This window comes from Erpetoichthys calabaricus, chromosome 9, assembly GCF_900747795.2.
Source record: "Erpetoichthys calabaricus chromosome 9, fErpCal1.3, whole genome shotgun sequence".
Taxonomy (NCBI): domain Eukaryota; kingdom Metazoa; phylum Chordata; class Cladistia; order Polypteriformes; family Polypteridae; genus Erpetoichthys; species Erpetoichthys calabaricus.
In genome coordinates this window covers 142,770,789-142,791,038 of record NC_041402.2, presented here as the reverse complement: position 1 = coordinate 142,791,038, position 20,250 = coordinate 142,770,789, and the positions used below count along the sequence as shown (strand labels likewise).

The window sequence follows — 20,250 nt, the reverse complement described above, 5'->3', positions numbered from 1 at the left end:
TTACAGTTAATAACCTGACTAGAATTTTGTTATACATTTACCATTGTGTTACACATATAGGACTAATCACATAATATGTAAATGTCATAAATGTCTTCAAGGGTAGGCATTTTATCTCATATAACATCTGAGAAGGCAAATGTGTGTAGCTGATTCCCTCTGCATATACTCATTGTATTCACAAGGTGTAAAATACACTTAATTTTACAACATTACATAATTGTTTTACTTCAGGATTGTTATTAAGGTTGTCTTTAAGTTTTAAATTGAAAGATAAGATTTCAGTTTTACAGTGCATTGAAAAATATGACGAAGAGATGGAAGAGAATTGAATTCCTCTTTAAAACCGATGGAGCAAAGAGACCACAATGTTTATCCGGGAGCATATGTATTAATTGTTAGTTGTGTTAATATTTTCATTCATTGAGTTTCCCATAGAAATAAATTAGAAACCAAGAAAATATCAGAGCTAAGAAGCGAAATTACTAGAATAGATGAAGAACAAGCCAGGCGTCCAAGCGAAGCTCTCCACAGGAAAAGGCAGGCCCTGCATACAGAACTTACCATCTTAACAACTAAAGAAACTGAACAACTTATTTATAAGTCTAGACATCATTACTATGAACACGGAGAAAAAGCTAATAAGCTTTTAGCTCAACAAATTCACAAACAAGAAGCTCGCAGTGCAATACCAGTAATTACCAACACAAATGGAGAAGAAATTATAGACCATAAAAATATAATGCACACATTTAGAGATTATTATAAATCCTTACATTCTACTGAGCTCAAAGAAGACAACACACAATCTAATACATTTCTGGATACATTACAGACACCACAAATGGATGCTTTAAGTGCTGAGGAACTGGATAAACCTCTAATGCTAACAGAATTACTAGATGCTATAAAGTCACTACAAAGCAGGAAATCAGCAGGCCCTGATGGTTAACCCGTAGAATTTTATAAGAAATTCTCCACTCAGCTAGCTCCCCTCTTATTGGCAACATTTACAGAAGCTAGAGACAACCAAATACTACCTCAAACATTTCGACAAGCATTAATCACCGTCTTTCCTAAACAAAATAAGGACTTGTTACAATGTGCATCATACAGACCAATTTCACTCCTGAATAATGATGTTAAGATACTCTCAAAAATTCTAGCTAGAAGGATGGAGAAAGTGCTGCCCTCGGTAATATCACAGGATCAAACTGGATTTATTAAAGGCCGACATCTACGTTCCGATCTCCGACGCTTGTTTAATGTTATATATTCACCAGCAAAATCAAACACCCCAGAGATATTACTATCATTAGACGCAGAAAAAGCATTTGATATCATTGAATGGAACTACCTTTTCACTGCATTGGAGAAATTTGAGTTTGGCCCGAATATTTGTACATGGATCAAACTACAGTACTGTATACCAATCCAGAAGCTTCAGTTTGTATTAATAACATTTGCTCAGACTACTTTAAGCTAGAACGTGGCACCAGACAAGGATGTCCCTTGTCACCACTGCTGTTTGCAATCGCCATTGAACCACTGACGGTTCACTGCCGAAATTCTTATCAGATAAAGGGGATTGTCAGAGAAGGACTGGAACAGAAAATTTCTCTATATGCAGATGATATGGTTTTATATATATCAGACCCAGAAAACGCTGTGCCTGCAGTTTTAACAGCACTCACAGAATTTCAAAAGATATCTGGTCTTAAAATTAATCTGAATAAAAGTATACTCTTTCCAGTGAATTCACAAGCATATAATATCAGATTGGACACCCTACCTTTTACCATAGCAGATCAGTTTAAATACCTAGGGGTAAATATCACCAGTAAACATAAAGATCTTTATCAACAAAATTTTGCCGTCTGTATGGAAAAAATTAAGCAAGACCTGGATAGATGGTGAACCCTTCATCTCACTCTAGCCGGACGAATTAACATTGTTAAGATGAATATCCTTCCTAAACTTCTTTTTTTATTTCAAAACATTCCAATATATATCAATAAATCATTTTTTAAGCAATTAGATTCAACAATAACCTCATTCATTTGGAACTCAAAACACCCACGTATGAGCAACCCTACAAAGACCTCAGGCAGAAGGTGGCATGGTTCTACCTAATTTTCAGTTTTATTACTGGGCAGCAAACATACAAGCCATAAAAACCTGGACACAAATAAATGAGCATACACAGGCATGGTCCGCAATAGAAATAAAATCCTGTAGTACTTCTTTATACTCCCTGCTCTGCTCTCCATTAAATGCAAGTTATCGCAAATATACTAATAACCCAATTGTGCTTTACTCACTTAGAATATGGAACCAAATTAGAAAGCGTTTTAAGATGGAAAATCTTTTATCGGTGGCACCTCTGCAAGAAAACCACCTCTTTCAACCCTCACAAACATATCCAGTTTTTAATACCTGGAAAAGTTTTGGGATTAAATTGCTCAGAGATCTTTATATAGACAACATATTTGCATCTTTTGAACAATTACGTTCAAAATTCAACCTCCCAGCTACACATTTCTTTCACTATCTTCAAATTAGAAATTTTGTTAAACAGAAATTGCCCGATTTTCCCCACATCTCACCCTCCACAATGCTGGAAAAAATACTGCTTAATGCCGAGGAATTAAACACCATTTCCGCATTATATAAAATCCTATGAGTCCCTCCCTTTCAAAGATCCGAAAGGACATTGGGAAGAAGATCACTTAATCAATATATCAGAAAAGGAGTGGAAGGTAGCAAAGCAGAGAATTCACTCGAGCTCCATATGCGCAAAGCATAGAATTATTCAGCTAAAAATTATGTATCGAGCTCATCTGTCTCGCTTAAAACTGTCCAAAATGATTCCAGGGCAAGATCCAACCTACGAACGCTGCAACCAAGCTCCTGCCTCACTGGGTCGCATGTTCTGGGTCTGTACCAAATTAACATCATTTTGGACAAAAATTTTCAAGTGCCTTTCAGACAGCCTTGGGGTCACAATCCCTCCTAACCCATTAACAGCTGTGTTCGGTGTTCTTCCAGATGTACTTGAATTGGAGAAGGACAAGCAAACGGTGATTGCATTCACTACACTTTTGGCACGCAAACTTATTCTGTTAAATTGGAAGAATCCTAACTCTCCTCTGATAAGTCAGTGGGAAACCGATGTTTTATATTATTTGAAATTGGAAAAAATCAAATTCTCAGTTAGAAGATCTGTACAAAATTTTTTCAAAACCTGGCAGGATCTGATCAATATTATTTTAGAATAAGAGAAATAACTATTACTGCATTTAATTCCCTTCTCCATCTCTTATTTACATATATATTTATTTCTCCCTTTCCTTTCCTTATTGTTGTCTTATTAAAAAGCCCTAAGCAATTCTCCTTTAGCCAAGCTCTCCTTCTCAGGGGTGGGGTTTGATTTGTCTTTAATTTGTTTGGTTATAAATTGATCTATTTGTATGGAATGATTACAATAAAAATTAATAAAATATAAAAAAATATATATATATATTTTCATTCATTGTGATTCACAGTTTTTTGATCAAAGAGCTCATAAGCAATTAGGTTTACAGAGGCAAAACGTCTTCTGTATTCAACCAAATGAAATTGCTGTCAGTATCATGTGTAGTAAAATGTAGTTCTGTAACCCAACATGCATTTCTTTATTGCTGCTGCAAAAACAGGTAAAGTAACTAAATCTTCACTTCAATACTGAGCGATGTGACATGTGTCATTGAATGTAACTGGCAGCAACAATAACCTCAGCTACAGGGCTTGATCTGCCCTGGCCATTTATGTGAGCAGTAGAAGTCACTGTTTACAATTCACATTGTTCTAAGTATGCCTTAATGCCATGTCATCTCGTAGTGTACAGCTGCTGAAAAGGAAAGGAGAGTGATCCTTCAGGTTTTGTAAAAGTGATGGCAGGTCTCAAAATATCACTAGCTAGACCATGACTTCACTATGTATGACCCTCAGAAACTGGCCTCACACCAGGCACCCTGCATTTCTCAATGGCCCCAAAATGAAGCTCAGGCTTTTAAAGTTCAAAAAGCTAAATTCATCAGAAATGCTTTTCAAGGAAAAGGATTAATAAACCTCTGGCTTGAAAGTACAAAAACAAAACAGTTTCTTATATTTAGAAAATGTATTAACAAATCAAAAATGAAGTACATAATATCAAGGCAGTGGGAAAAAAGGGAAAAAGAAGACAAAAATGTTATGCCTGAAAAGGCAGCCCAGGTAAACCAGTCCTGCAGATGGTACAAATGTCAGAATAAAACAGAAAATCTGAACATTGCAAATGATGATCTACACTTCACCTTCAATGAAGATGTTTAAATTAATTCCAATATGTGTTGAGTATCCCCGTACACCTTTGCAAGATACACAGTGTGCTTATTTCTCAAATTGGATGAAATATGTCAAATATACTGAAATGCAAAGTCTTAATTAGAAACTGGTAAACAAAACAAAATAATTTTAAAACGGTACTGACGATGTCCTCTGCTCGATGATGAGAAATTTTGATATTTCCAACAGCCATCCTCCTTTCCTGTATTTTATCACTGAATTGCTCCTATTTCTTTAGTGGCACTGTGCTCCAGATACCTATGGCTTGCAGGTCCCTGAGGACCATTCATTTGTAAATGGACTGCAGTGGGCCTGTAGCAATTCTAGCCTGGGGGCAAAGCACTTTGCTGTCACAATGCGTGGCACACGACGACAGTCCCTATCTGTAAACACAGTCTTTCAACTGCAGTTTTGGCAATGATTAGTGGTTGACTATGGTGTATGCCACTGCTGAAAGACCTGTTGGGCAGTATGCTTTGACATACCAACAAAGTCTGCAAATCTCTGTACACTGTGCCCTTTGGTACGGCCGATTGTAATAATCTTTTTTTGACAATCATTCACGTCTTTCGTGCAACCCATAATTTTTATGGATATAATGAAGCACAAGTGGCGCACCACTATTTCACATCACTCTACAAACTCCATAGCACACAACACAGCTATTTGTAAGACAGTATTCATACTAAGGGTGCCCTCTGTCTCACCTGTTACATATTTATATATATATATATATATATTTATATGATAGGCATATATTTACAGTATATAATTATCAGGCAATCTAAGAAGTAAGACAAAGTTGTTTATACAAGCTTCCAGAACAAACCTTATTAGCCACAAAAGGTTTGCATTGTTATTAACTGAGACAATTAGAAATTTAGGAAAACACAAGATGCTTTAGATTTTTCATCAGCATAATTTCTATCTATCAAGATTTAGTGTGCTTTTTTAGTTTGTTTATTCTCTTTACTAATTTTTCATGAAATATTTATAGATTGCTACCACTAAAGACTCAAATTAGCTTGAGTTAATTGTTTAACAATAAGTTTACTTAGATGCTTTGATTATAATTAATAACCCGTATTAACAGAAATATTTACAATTTTAGTAACTTGCCACAAATTCAATTTAGAATAGAACAGTAATAGATGAAATAATCAAAAACTACTCATTTGTCTATGAGTATATGTAAATGTCTACTTATATTTAGATGTCTATACATTGTGGCGGACAGCCGGGTCCCATGCCTGGCAGGGACGCCCCTGCTGCATCTGTTCCGTGGGAGCAACCATTGGCAGCTTAATACCTCCCCCGGGACGCTTGGTGGCAGCCTCCCTGGCGGATGGTGATCCCCCAACCTGTCACATGGCTCCATGGGAGATGGAGTCTTCCACAGCCTGGTTGGGGGCTCGGATGGCCGCTAGGGGGAACTGCATGGAGTCAGCAGCCCAGCTGGAAGAATCTTCAGCCCCACCCGGAAGTGCAATTAGGTCCAGGTGGTCAAGCTCCTGGAATGCTTCCGGGTGGGATATAAAAGGGCCAGCCACCACCACTCGGGAGCGAGAGTCGAGAGGAGGAGGACTAAGCCTGAGGAGGAGTGGTGGTAAAGGAGAAAAGGTTGTGTTGGTGTTGGAATTGTGCTGTATGGACTGTGTATTGCCTGTGGGTCACGGGGAAGACGTGCGCCCACGGGTGAAGAACAATAAAACTGTTTGTTTTATATGTGCCTCTGTGTCCTTCTGTGTCGGGTCAGGCGCCTATATAGCTCCTTGTTACAGCATTTACTGTAAATACCAATTTATATTAAAACTTTGGTGTATAGGAGCCTTCCTTGCACATATAACTAAATGTATACAAAGGCCATGAACACTGATTGTTTATTAAATGTTCTCCCATTTTACTTTTCTTTGTAACATCTATCACTCTTTGCGTTGGTGTGTCCCAGGCTGACAGCATTTGTGATGAAGTCATTTAGCAGCGCACGCCGTTTCATCTTCATTGATCCTGCACATATCAGTGATGCAAAGAAATGGTTAGGTAAACACCAGCTGGAAAATGGATGCTTCCAGAATGTCGGGAAACTTTTTCATAGTGGAATGAAGGTATGACGACAAACAAAATGCTGAACAGTGAAGGTTTTTTTTGTTAACAAAAAACATAAATGTTAAAAAATTGCACCCATCCACTGAACTCATCCATCCACTTACAGAACTCCATATAATCAGCATGGTACTTTGGAGAGGACATAAAGCAGGATCGAACACTGAATTAGGTGCCAGTCCTCCTTATGGCTCACTCACACACACATCCGCACTCAGGAACACCAATTAAGAGTTTCCAATCCATCTAACCATCTACTGTTGGACATACATGGAGGAAACCTGCAGAAACAAAATGAAACAATAAAGGAGTCCATTGAAACTCCACACAGTCAGTCTCCATAATGAGTAACCACAACGCTACTCAAAAAATCATTTAAACTGATTTTTTTTTTAACTACAATTTCTTCAAGACTACTTTAATGACTCATTATTAAAACATTATTCAGATTATTTATACTGCGCCTTATGGTAGATTTGTTCAAAGCCTTTGAGTATCATACCATTATCCATCCATTATCGAACCCGCTGAATCCAAACACAGGGTCACGGGGGTCTGCTGGAGCCAATCCCAGCCAACATAGGGCACAAGGCAGGAATCGATCCCGGGCAGGGTGCCAACCCACCACAGATCATATCATTATGCTTTCTAAATTTCAGCTGAATACACTCTCAAAATATCTAAAAAATAAAATATTCACATTCTGAAAGTAATGAGGCAAGAATACTGCTATATTGTTTAGTAAAGTTACATAAATCTAAGTAATAGAAATTATTTCTTCAGAATACCCTTCAGAAGGCTTCTCTGCCAGTTTTGTGACAAAGCATGTCAATGAACAGCACAGAATTCTGTAAAAGTGTGTGCTGTCACATAGAGTGAAACTTTTTAGTAATGTACAGTCCTCCATACAACAGATATAAGAAAGGTGCACAAAAAGTGATCAGCCACTTATCAAAAGTCTGAAGCAAAGGTCTTTTTTTGATTGAAGTGTTTAAAATTATAAAGGTAATTAGAACAGTAGATTGAGACAGTTACTTTCAAGAGCACAGAGACACAGATGGAAGCTTGTTAAGGGTAAATTTCACACAAACATTAAGAAGGTTTTATTTACTGACAGAGCTACATGCACATATAGTTAGTAGTGTGGTGGACAGTAGGAAGTTAGGGACTTCAAAACTAGACTTGATGTTATTTTGGAAGAATTTAGTGGATAGAACTGATGAGCTTTGTTGGGCTGAATGGCCTATTCAAGTTTAGATTGTTCTAATAAACGACATTCTTAATCTGCTAAAAGCAATGACAATCTAGATTTAAGCGGCCATGAAAGGTTTTCGATGAATTGGACCATCATCCATCTTGTGTTTCAAAGTAAATGAGAACATCACAAGGCAATACAGAGGATTGCAACCAGGTAATGGACAGTAAGAAATAGCAGAAGCAAGGTTAAATAACTGGTAGGGGTCAGAAAGCAGAAAAGCAACCAGGAATCAAATCAAACTAAAACCAGAGGTTAACATCAAAAATGTCAAAGCAAGTCCTAATATTAAAGTCTTCTAGGAAGGGCTTTTCTAGATGAATTGTGAGATTTAGGAAATATATGCAATACACAAATGTCATAAGCTAAGTGCTGCCATCTTTCATAGGTAGATCACGATGTCACAATATGTCACATGACCTCAGTGTCACATGAGTGGCCACAGGTATAGATACTATAAAAAGACCATAAATGACATGGGGAGCCATACAAAGAATGTAACAAGATGGTGAGAACCACAACACAGAACAAAATGGAATTGTGAAAAAGGGCAAAAACAAATTTTATTTACACAAAAGTCATCAAAATTGATACAAAGAAAGATTATGTGTTTTTTCTATTACAGACAGTTCAGAGCCACATAGAATGATTTGGATAGGTATTAATGATAACAATTAATAAAGCTTATTTCATCATTTTTGTGCTTTTAGGGTGGAATTAATGATGAAATTTCTCTAACTGCATATATTACCACAGCTTTATTGGAGCTTAAAACACCACTCAGCGTGAGTAATTGATTTATTTTGTATTTACATAGGATGGAGTGCAAAAGTTTAGAATTATAAAGTCATACGTCTTTGAACTGTCATGATTTCATTATACTTTATATTATTTTGGAGAGTTTGGGACATTTTTCTCATGGGTTTTTACATGAATTTTGTTAATCGTGTATATTCATTTTGTTGTTGTTGATTACATCCGTCTGTGTTCACTCAACATTTTATGTCTATACGTAGTCTTTCTAATTACAGAGTGATTGCTGGGTTGAGTGATGCTATCTTTCCTGTTTTATGGCAATGATTTCAATGTTTTGTGGTCAAATCTCTGTTTTAAGTAAAACTGACTGTTGGTCCCATTGGTTCATGGAAATACATTCTTACTGATTTTCTGGAAATTTCCAGGTGGACTTTTATATCCACAGTTACAGAGATAAAAGCAGAGAATATGCAGATAATGCTTGGGACTACTAAGTATTTCTTTATCATTTTCCAGGATTTTATTTTAAAAAACAGCCTTTCTTGTCTGAGATCATCATTAAATACCGTGACTGATGTTTACACAAAAATCCTCTTATCCTACATGTTCACTTTGGCAAGAGATGAAATAGCCAGAAGCTCTTTGCTTTCTTTTATGGACAAAGTGGCTGTTAAAGAAGGTAGGGCATTAAGAGATTAGTGAACATCTTTGATAGTTTTGTTGTGTTCGCTCTAATATTCTAATAAAAGGAAGAAAAATGTACAGCTGATTCTTTAACAATGGAGTAGTTGTTGGGAGACTTGAGGAGGGGAAAACAGTCAAAAATGTTTAAGAACTTGACAACTTATTTGTTTAATAACAGCTATGTTGATTTAAATCTCACCTATGGATTCTTTAAAAGCTTTCTGGGTCTCTGCTTTACTTTACTTTACTCTGTCTGAAGAGGTGCTTCACTATTTCTCTGTTCACTCCCATCCACTCAGCCATACATTTCCTAAGGTAATAATCCTAATATAATTTCTACTAGGTCTTCTGAATACGATTCATCAGTTAACTGAATCAATTCTATACCCTTTAAAAGGTCTTAACGTCTGAAGAATAAAGATATTTCATTCATTTTGTCTGTGCCTGCATTACTAAATAATAAAAATGTTTAACTCATTTTGCCTGTTAGGGTGGAACATTTTCTTCAGTTTGGGAATGCTGTTTTTTTGTTTGGTGGTAACAAGAAGGACTTGGATGCAGTCTCACTGGTGCATTATTGAATATGAACACAATGCCCATTGAATTGTATTTAATAAGTATACAGTAGATTAATGTTTTAGAGTGTTATTTACATTGTTTGGTGGATAGTTCAGCAATGCTTATTTTTAATTTATAATTTTCCACAAAACACCCGTTACTACCTCTTGAATTGTCAAATACTTTTCAGATGGTTTTCTACATTGGGAACAATCTGGATCTGGTGAAAAAATCAGATCTGTTCAGGTGGAGATGACATCTTATGTGCTGCTGTCACTGTTATCTGCACCGCCTCTCCCAGGATTTGACCTCACATTCTCATCTAGCATTGTGCAATGGCTTGTTCATCAGCAGAATTCATATGGAGGCTTCTCATCCACACAGGTATTTTCATTAAAAGCTGGTCTGTATTAGATTAGATTATTATTATTGTTGTTATTATTATTATTGAACACAGTACAGTACAATTGACAATGAAATGCAGGTTTTCACCTAACTGGAAGTGCAAATAGAAGTGAAATACACATAGACAGATAACTATAAATAAATACAGCACCGAGAAACTGTAAATCAAGAGTACAGTATATACAGAATGATCAGTGAGAGTTGAAATACAGTATAGACAGTGTAAGTATAGTTTGGATAGAATAGAATAAGTAAAACACAGTAAAATATGAAAACAGTTTAAATAATTCAAACAGTACCATGCAAACAGTTGTATATGTACAAGTACAGCACAACCTTGATAGTTCTATGGTATTGAAGGCTCAAGAATAGAGTGCAAACATGATAGACCTACAGTGTTTACAGAGCTCTATGGTGTACATGTATGGCTTTAAGATGAGGCGGTAAGGGTGGAGTTTGAGTTCAGTAGGGTGACAGTTGCAGAGTAGAAGCTGTTTCTGAGCCTGCTGGTACTAGAACTGGAAAGGGGGTCCCCTATATTTCTACATGACCTCCAAAAGGCACTGTTTGTGCTGGAGGTCTCCTCGATGGCAGGAAAAAAGGCACCAATGATTTGCTTGGCAGTTTTCTCCACCTATTGTGGAGACTTCTAGCCTGAGAGTGCACAATTATGAATGTGAACACCTAGGGACTTGAAGATGGAGGCATGCTCAATCTCAACCCCATCAATGAGCTCCTTTGTCTTTATGTTATTCAAGCCTGGATGTTGTTGGAACCTCTTTTTGTACTCTGACTTCTCATTGTTGCTAATGATGCCTACTATTGTAGAGAATCCCTGGAACTAGACCTAAGAGGGACACGCTTCTCAGGTGGCCGCAGACTGCGTGCGGAGGCGGAAATACCTGGAGAAGCCAGCTATAAAGCAGCACAATGAGCAGCATGGGTAGGGTCGCAGATACAGCACTTAGAGAGTAATTTCCAGTTTCAAAATCAGGGCATTCCCATAAACAACTTATTTTGTCTATCATAGTTGTTATTCTTTGAATTACAGGTCTTTGTTCTTGCTGAAGAAGTCTACTGGTGTGGCCTCTACAAAGATGCCAGTTTAACTCTTATTTATACCTTTGTTAACAGGTTAAGTACAGGCAGATCCTGGTACAAGCTAGTGTCATTACTAAAAATTGAACAATTGAGATTTTACCTTTGGTAGTCTTGCTCTTCTGTTAATCTGAAGTTATTTTAAGCTAATTATGAGGTATAAGTTAAAAAACAAAATACCCAAAAGGCCCAATTTCACATCTTCTTGCGAGCATATACACACTGGTTAGCTTAACTGGAGCTTAAACATACTTCTTCTTAACCTTTGGTTTTCATTTGCATATTTCCCACAATTCTCTGTATTAGCAAGTTTACCTGTATCCTAGAAATTAACACCGTGCAAAAATACATTTCATATACTTGTCAATTTGTTTAGCTGATGGTTTAAAAGATGAACACTAACAGACCCCTTTTTAAAAGTGGTCTCATACTTGGCCACTTTTACCTTCCTCATTAGCTCTACAAGCACTCCCTTTGCATCTGACTCTCACCCCTTCCCTTGCTTCCCCAGCAGTATATTGTCTTTGCTTTTCTGTCAAATAAATATTATTCATCCATCCATCCATTTTCCAACCCACTGAATCCGAACACAGGGTCACGGGGGTCTGCTGGAGCCAATCCCAGCCAACACAGGGCACAAGGCAGGAACCAATCCCGGGCAGGGTGCCAACCCACCGCAGGACACACACAAACACACCCACACACCAAGCACACACTAGGGCCAATTTAGAATCGCCAATCCACCTAACCTGCATGTCTTTGGACTGTCTGAGGAAACCGGAGCCCCCGGAGGAAACCCACGCAGACACGGGGAGAACATGCAAACTCCACGGGTCTCCTAACTGCGAGGCAACAGCGCTACCCACTGCGCCACCGTGTCGCCCCTATTAAATTTTATATACTTGGTTAAGTAATTTTCTATAATCTAGGTCACATAGGTTATTCACAAGCTACATCTTATCTAAACAAAACACTCAATTAAATATTATAAGTCTCATTTGATAAACTAAAAAATCACCCATCCATCCTCATCCTCTTCCATTTATCCGAGCTTGAGCTGCCAGCCACTTCTTCTAGCTCTTCCGGGAGAATCCCAAGGCGTTCCCAGGCCAGCCAAGAGACATAGTCCCTCCAGCGTGTCCTGGGTCTTCCCCGGGGCCCCCTCTCGGTTAGACGTGCCCGGAACACCTCACCAGGGAGGCGTCCAGGAGGCATCCTGATCAGATGCTCAAGCCACCTCATCTGACTCCTCTCGATGCGGAGGAGCAGCGGCTCTACTCTAAGTCCCTCCCGGATGAGTGAGCTTCTCACCCTATCTTTAAGGGAAAGCCCAGACACCCTGCGGAGGAAACTCATTTCAGCTGCTTGTATTGTGTCGCGATCTCGTTCTTTCAGTCACTACGCATTGCTCATGACCATAGGTGAGGGTAGGAACATAGATCAACTGGTAAATTGAGAGCTTTGCCTTGTGGCTCAGCTCCTTTTTCACCACAACAGATCGATGCAGAGCCCGCATCACTGCGGATGCCGCACCGATCCGCCTGTCGATGTCATGCTCCATTCTTCCCTCACTCGTGAACAAGATCCTGAGATACTTGAACTCCTCTACTTGGGGCAGGATCTCGCTCACAACCCTGAGAGGGCATTTCACCCTTTTTCGGCTGAGGACCATGGTCTCAGATTTGGAGGTGCTGATTCCCATCCCAGCCGCTTCACACTCAGCTGCCTTTCTGGAACCGATCCAGAAAGAGCTGAAGATCATGGCCTGATGAAGCAAACAGGACAACATCATCTGCAAAAAGCAGTGTCCCAATCCTGAGTCCACCAAACCGGACCCCCTCAACACCCTGGCTGCACCTAGAAATTCTTTCCATAAAAGTTATGAACAGAATCAGTGACAAAGGGCAGCCCTGGCGAAGTCCAACTGTCACTGGAAATAGGTTTGACTTACTGCTGGCAATGCGGACCAAGCTCTGACACCGATCGTACAGGGTCCAAACCACACTTATCAGGGGACACGGTCGAACGCCTTTTCCAAGTCCACAAAACACATGTAGACTGGTTGGGCAAACTCCCATGCACCCTCCAGGACCCTGCTAAGGGTATAGAGCTGGTCCACTGTTCTGCGACCAGGACGAAAACCACACTGTTCCTCCTGAATCTGAGGTTTGACTATCCGACGGACCCTTCTCTCCAGGACCCCCGAATAGACTTTTCCAGGGAGGCTGAGGAGTGTGATCCCTCTGTAGTTGGAACACACCCTCCGGTCCCCCTTCTTAAAAAGGGGGACCACCACCCCGGTCTGCCAATCCAGAGGCACTGTCCCTGATGTCCATGCGATGTTGCAGAGGTGTGTCAACCAAGACAGTCCTACAACATCCAGAGCCTTGAGGAACTCCGGGCGTATCTCATCCACCCCCGGGGCCCTGCCACCAAGGAGTTTTTTGACCACCTTGGTGACCTCAATCCCAGAGATGGGGGAGCCCACCTCCGAGTACCCAGGCTCTGCCTCCTCATTGGAAGGCATGTTAGTGGGATTGAGGAAGTCTTCTAAGTACTCCCCCCACCGACCCACAACGTCCCGAGTCGAGGTCAGCAGCACACCATCCCCACCATATACAGTGTTGACACTGCACTGCTTCCCCCTCCTGAGACGCCGGATGGTGGACCAGAATCTCCTCAAAGCTGTCTGAAAGTCGTTCTCCATGGCCTCCCCAAACTTCTCCCAAGTTTTTGCCTCAGCAACCACCAAAGCCGCATTCTGCTTGGCCTGCCAGTATCTATCAGCTGCCTCCAGAGTCCCACAGGACAAAAAGGTCCTGTAGGACTCCTTCTTCAGCTTGATGTCATCCCTCACTGCCGGTGTCCACCAGCAGGTTCGGGGATTGCCCACCGACAGGCACTGATCACCTTTAGCCACAGCTCCGGTCAGCCGCCTCAACAATAGAGGCACGGAACATAGCCCATTCAGACTCAATGTCCCCCACCTTCCTTGGGATGTGGTCGAAGTTCTGCCGGAGGTGGGAGTTGAAGCTGCTTCTGACAGGGGGCTCTGCCAGATGTTCCCAGCAGACCCTCACAACACGTTTGGGCCTACCAGCCCTGACCGGCATCCTCCCCCATCATCGAAGCCTACTCACCACCAGGTGGTGATCAGCTGACAGCTCCGCCCCTCTCTTCACCCGAGTGTCCAAGACATGTGGCCACAGGTCCGACGACATGACCACAAAGTCGATCATCGAACTGAGGCCTAGGGTGTCCTGGTGCCAAGTGCAAATATGAACACCCCTATGCTTGAACATGGTGTTCGTTATGGACAATCTGTGATGAGCACAGAAGTCCAATAACAAAACACCGCTTGGGTTCAGAATCGAAGGGGCCATTCCTCCCAATCACGCCCTTCCACGTCTCACTGTCATTGACCACGTGAGCATTGAAGTCTCCCAGTAGAATGAGGGAGTCCCCAGAAGTTATGCCCTCTAGCACCCCCTCCAGGGACTCCAAAAAGGGTGGGTACTCCAAACTGCTGTTCGGCGCATACACACAAACAACAGTTAGGGTAGGACCCGTCCCCCCCACCCAAAGGCAGAGGGAGGCTACCCTCTCGTCCACCTGGGTAAACCCCAATGTACAGGCTCCAAGTCGAGGGGAAAAAAGTATGCCCACACCCGCTCAGTGCCTCTCACCGGGGGCAACCCCAGAGTGGTAGAGAGTCCAGCCCCTCTCAAGGAGATTGGTTCCAGAGTCTAAGCTGTGCGTTGAGGTGAGTCCGACTATATCTAACCGGAACATCTCGACCTCACGCACTAGCTCAGGCTCCTTCCCCTTCAGAGAGGTGACATTCCACTTCCCAAGAGGCAGCTTCTGTAGCCGAGGATCAGACCGCCAAGGTCTCCACCTTCGGCCACCACCCAACTCACACTGCACCCGACCTCCTTGGCCCCTCCCATAGGTGATGAGCCCATGGGAAGGGGGACCCACGTTGCCTCTTCGGGCTGTGCCCAGCTAAGCCCCATGGGTGCAGGCCCGGCCACCAGGCACTTGTCATCGAGCCCCACCTCCAGGCCTGGCTTCAAAGGGGGACCCCGGTGACCCGCGTCCGGGCAGGGGAAAACATTGTCCAAAGTTTTGATTCATCATTGAAGGTTTGTTGAACCGCTCTTTGTCTCATTCCTCACCTAGGACCAGTTTGCCTTGGGTGGCCCTACCAGGGGCATAAAGCCCCGGACAACAGAGCTCCTAGGATCATTGGGACACGCAAACCCCTCCACCACGATAAGGTGGCGGTTCAAGGAGGGGTTCAAGAATAAAACTAAAAAATCATTAAGTTTTAATCCCCATTACTCTGTCCTTACTCTGTCATTACTCTGTCCTTAGAAGGACTGCTTGCTTTTGATACATTAGATGAAATTCTATGTGCAACTTTGGTTCCCCTGCAGTAGGCACTAACGCTGCTTATTTGTGTGATAGAATGCCAACTCATTGCTGATGACACTTGTCAGCACCATTACATATCCCTCCCTTTGAAGTCTCTGTCACCAACAATCACTTCAAACTCCTTGCTGTGGTGCGGTAGTCTTTGTTTCTGCAGTGGCTGTGCACCTGGAGACAAAGACACATCAGTGCTGGTACAGAGCTATATATAAAGACTAGATAAATTGTGCAACGTTTTCATATGACATTTTCATATAATGCTTTTAATTCAAAACCGTACCTCATATAATATACAGTACATCAATATATTATGGTTTTCGTCTTCTTTTGGAGAATACAACAGTGATGCTCTCATGTCAATACAACCAATTTAACGCACATACTTCAAACAAAATACCTTACATACATCTGCTCAATTGTAGTTCTGTTGTGTTAGCAGTCGACAAATAAAGTCTGCTGCATGTAATGGCACACGCTTACAAATTGTAAAACTGCACCAACATACAATTGCCAACAAAATCATGACTAGTATTCATGTAAGAGAAGTCGTATTCCTTCTGTATATTAATTTAAATACTGCCAATACTTCAGCAAGTACATTACCATTCACCTTGCATTGATGATAAATAGTTTTATCATTTGCTATAACTATAAATAAATATCAGGGCCGGAGTTTTGATCATGTTGGAATAGACTTCACTTTGTACACATTGTATTTAATTAATTAAAATTTATTTTAATTTCAGCATTTGATTTTCTATAAATTTGCAAGCCTTTCTGAAAATATGTTTTATCATTATGGGTTATTGAGTGTAGATTGATGAGAAAAAAATGTAAAATGTATATATTTAAACTTTTATATTCAATAAAATGTGAAGAAAATGAGGGCTTCTGAATACTTTCTGAATTCACTTGTATGTTCCACTTGATCAACTACACAGAAGAGGTCAATATATGCTGTAAACAAATAATGCTCACTTTTAATGCCAAGCTGGTCTCAGATAAAATCAAAAGATTCTTAAATATTTAGACCTGATTTTATATGAGAAACACATAAGTAGGGTCACTATATTAAGCTAAAAATATTTTTAGTAGTATAAATGGATCAAGTTTTAAAATTATATGCTTTTAAAAGCTCTTATTGAACTTGACCATCCATTCCAAGAGTATTGCCAATATCCACATTCTTATTGAGTTTTTCTTCTGCAGGACACAGTTGTAGCGCTGCAGGCTCTGGCTCTTTATGCTGCTCAAACTTATAAAATTGATGGTTCCAGCACACTAACCATTAGCTCTGCACAAGGATTTCAAGCACAGTTCCATCTGGACCAAAGCAATCGACTGCTCTATCAAGAGAGGACTCTGCCGGAAATTCCTGGGACATACAGCGTTCAGGCAGAGGGTGATGTGTGTTCTTTTGTGCAGGTCAGTGTCTTTAATCTCTTACACATCAAGTGGCTTTTTTCTGTTATTTTTGCAAAGTGAACTTTTGCGCTTTCCGAAAGAGAAACCCAAATTAAACCTAAAATGTTAGTATTAAAGTATATAGTTTTATGTTTTAAAACACTAATTTTCAAAAGGTATTACTGTTTCATTATTATTCATTTAATATATTTATTTAAAAATGTAATGTATTTTGCATTCTGAAAACCTTTAATGGTGAGCAAATGCGGAAAGTTAATATATAATATTGATCTATAAATTTTAACTAAGCTCATTTGTTAGAATATTGCCCTTAATAAAATGTTAAGAGTGCCTGTTCACACCTTAGTATTTTTCTAGCATTTTAGCATTTGACATAAACCGCTCAAAAAGTTACTTGCCATTATTTTCAATGACATTATTCTCACCTAGCAGCGAGTGGATTAAGAAACTCTTGCATGCAGCAGTTTTCAGGCACTTTCAGCCAAAAAAAACCCCAGAGTATTTTGGAAGCATTTTTTATTGGACATGAAGCAGCTCATTGAAACTAGAAAACCAAATGCTGGTGCCGTTGTAAAATTATGGTCTTCTAGTGACAGCTATTTATGGACAGATTAAGGTACATAACCTGTAGTACTAGGGTGTTGTACCGTGTTAGCCATTATGAATGTAGAGAAAAACTAAGCAAAATGACACCTTTTATTGGTTAACTAAAAAGATTACAATATGCAAGATTTCGAGGCAAGAAGGGGCCTGAGATACATAACCTGCAATCCAGTAACAAGAATTCAACAAAAGTTATAAGTATACTGTGGTCAGGTGGCACAATAACAGTCTCGATAACAAAGGATTTTGGGACACCAACCTATGCACCCTCTTTATTCAACACCAGATGAATTGAAATGAACAAAAAAAAGGAAAGAAAAATGCATGGTTTAGCGCCAATCCCCGATCCGTGGTTTGTCAAGAAATAAAGTTTTTTTTAATCAAAATGGTGCTCTATCCCACAGCTTGCTCTGACCTGCATTGGGACTCTCTTTTCTTGGGACATCCAACTTTTGTGGCGGTCAACTGGTATGGGCGGGGCTAGGAGCCCTCACTGGGCAGCTTCTCGACACTGTGAGGGAAGAACATAGAGCAGACAAAGTTAGCGGCAGCATCCCCTCTCGTCTCAGCGTGTTATTGCATACCTTAACTCAGCCTGCGAAGGAGTCCTCCGACATACATGCGTGACAGTACAGGTTTAGTTTTCTATCAGGCTAAAGTTTAGTACAGATGTTTTAAGAAATGGGCAGAGTATTAGTGTACAGCTCTTCCTCACAGCACCATATGGGATTTGCCTGTGCCTGTCCATTTCTGGCTTGATGAGTATATTCAACATGTTGAACTAAGTATTATTATCTGTTTTAACACTGAATGGTTAAAACTGTTGTCAGTGAGTTCTTAATTAAGAAAATGTTAGTCCTTCGTGAAGTAATTAACAACCATCCCCTTCCTGTAATCTGAACCCCTGGGTGAGCACTGGCTGCTATGCATTCAGATCACACTGTTTCAAAACTAAGCAGACACTTTATTAATATGTTTCTGTTGCCTGATTGCACACAGCACACTCTTTTCTGCTTGGCTGTGCAGTTGAGCCTTGAAATGATTGCCGCACCATGCACCACATGTGCTTTTTGCCTTACACCCAGTGCTGCTGTGACCCTCAACTGGGCAGATTAAAGTTATCCTTCAGCACATGCAGGATTAAATGTTTATGAATATGTTTGTTCAATTGTTTTGAGTTGATTACTGTTGTGAACAATAACCCTCACCTACTGTCACTTTATGACCGGATCCTGTGCTTGCATGATGTTGCACCAGTTGCAGCAGACATTTTCACCCCAGAAATAACACTATTTTTTTTTTGTTTTTTTAACACATCACTTTTTACATTCTTCTCCACACCCGTGTGTAATCCTGAGACTTTTCAGGATGCTGCCTGCTTCATAAAGAATTGTCCTTTCGACTTTGTATGATGCAAAATAGGGTGAACCTAATACGATCACTCATAATACCTGCTCTTCAGTACTGTGATCATCAGAATTGAAAAAAAACTAAGGTCACAGAAGATATTCTTATAACACAATAATCAATCACAACATGGTAACACCTCACAATGTACAAAATGGAAATGATGTCAATGGAAAACATTTGAGCAATTTCAATCTTCTTGAAAGTTTCCTTTTTTCCAAATGAAAGGATGCCAGAATTTTCTATAATAATAACTGTCCAGCTAGACAGAATATGTTAAATACTAACACAAGGTGTTTTTGTTCATGAGCCATACCATGTCACTGTGCTTCTCTTTAAGCAATCATAAAGGGTTTTGGTTGTGCACCTGTGTTTTCAATATCGTAAACACTTTCTTTGACATCCAACCATTTTATAAAAAAATTCTTAATTCTATGACAAAACAATGTTTTCTCTGTACAATTTATTTTTTTTGTTAGCTGGCACTTGAGTACAATGTTCCACCACCTCCAAACTTTTCAATTTTCAACATCACAGCTGAAGCTGAAGGACAATGCAACAGTAGTGAGAAAAATATGTTACACCTCAAAATCGTTGTTGGGTAAGTTAGATCTTTATTGATCCAGTTATGTTTTTGTATATCAGTTAATCAAGTAAGAGCCACCTTGAAAAGACACTGAGCAAGGATAAGCAGAGGTTACCAAGTATGTCCACATGGGATCTGGACCTTCATCATGAAAAAGAATTCTGTTGCCTTTGATGCATAACGGCAGTACCGTTAACATGACTAATTAAGTAACTAAATCATCAAGGTCATTGTGATGTTTACTGTAACAATCATTTCATTATGCATTTACAAAAATGGAAAAACAACTACTACTTTATAGCATCATGTCATTCTTTCTTCTCATTTTCTTCAGATACAATGGAAATCGAGACAGGACTAACATGGTCATTGTAAATGTCAAACTGCTTTCAGGGTATCAAGTGGATATGGCATCCATTTCAATTGTAAGTGTGGTACAACTTACTGCAGGCACTACATGCTTTAATGGCTATGTATGTATAGTTTTCATGTTGAGTTGTGTTTCTAGGAATAGCACACATTGTATCATATACAATAGTAACATTGTTTACATTTTTTCATTCTTTTTCAC

The 20,250-nt window shown here is 39.9% G+C and overlaps 1 protein-coding gene across 4 annotated transcripts in view; it reads left to right on the top strand.

The window, feature by feature from the left end:
• LOC114658183 (alpha-2-macroglobulin-like protein 1) overlaps window positions 1–20,250 on the top strand; it is a 291,504-nt gene that overhangs the window by 261,574 nt on the left and 9,680 nt on the right. For 3 of the 4 annotated variants that reach the window (XM_028810274.2, XM_051932110.1, XM_051932109.1), the window contains exons 26-32: window positions 6,314–6,470; window positions 8,434–8,508; window positions 8,996–9,158; window positions 9,912–10,105; window positions 16,868–17,083; window positions 19,573–19,694; window positions 20,014–20,104. The exons of the other annotated variant lie outside the window; for it this stretch is intronic. In XM_028810274.2, coding sequence (XP_028666107.1) covers window positions 6,314–6,470; window positions 8,434–8,508; window positions 8,996–9,158; window positions 9,912–10,105; window positions 16,868–17,083; window positions 19,573–19,694; window positions 20,014–20,104 — 1,018 coding nt within the window. The remainder of the gene's footprint in view (window positions 1–6,313; window positions 6,471–8,433; window positions 8,509–8,995; window positions 9,159–9,911; window positions 10,106–16,867; window positions 17,084–19,572; window positions 19,695–20,013; window positions 20,105–20,250) is intronic. 4 annotated transcript variants of the gene reach the window in all.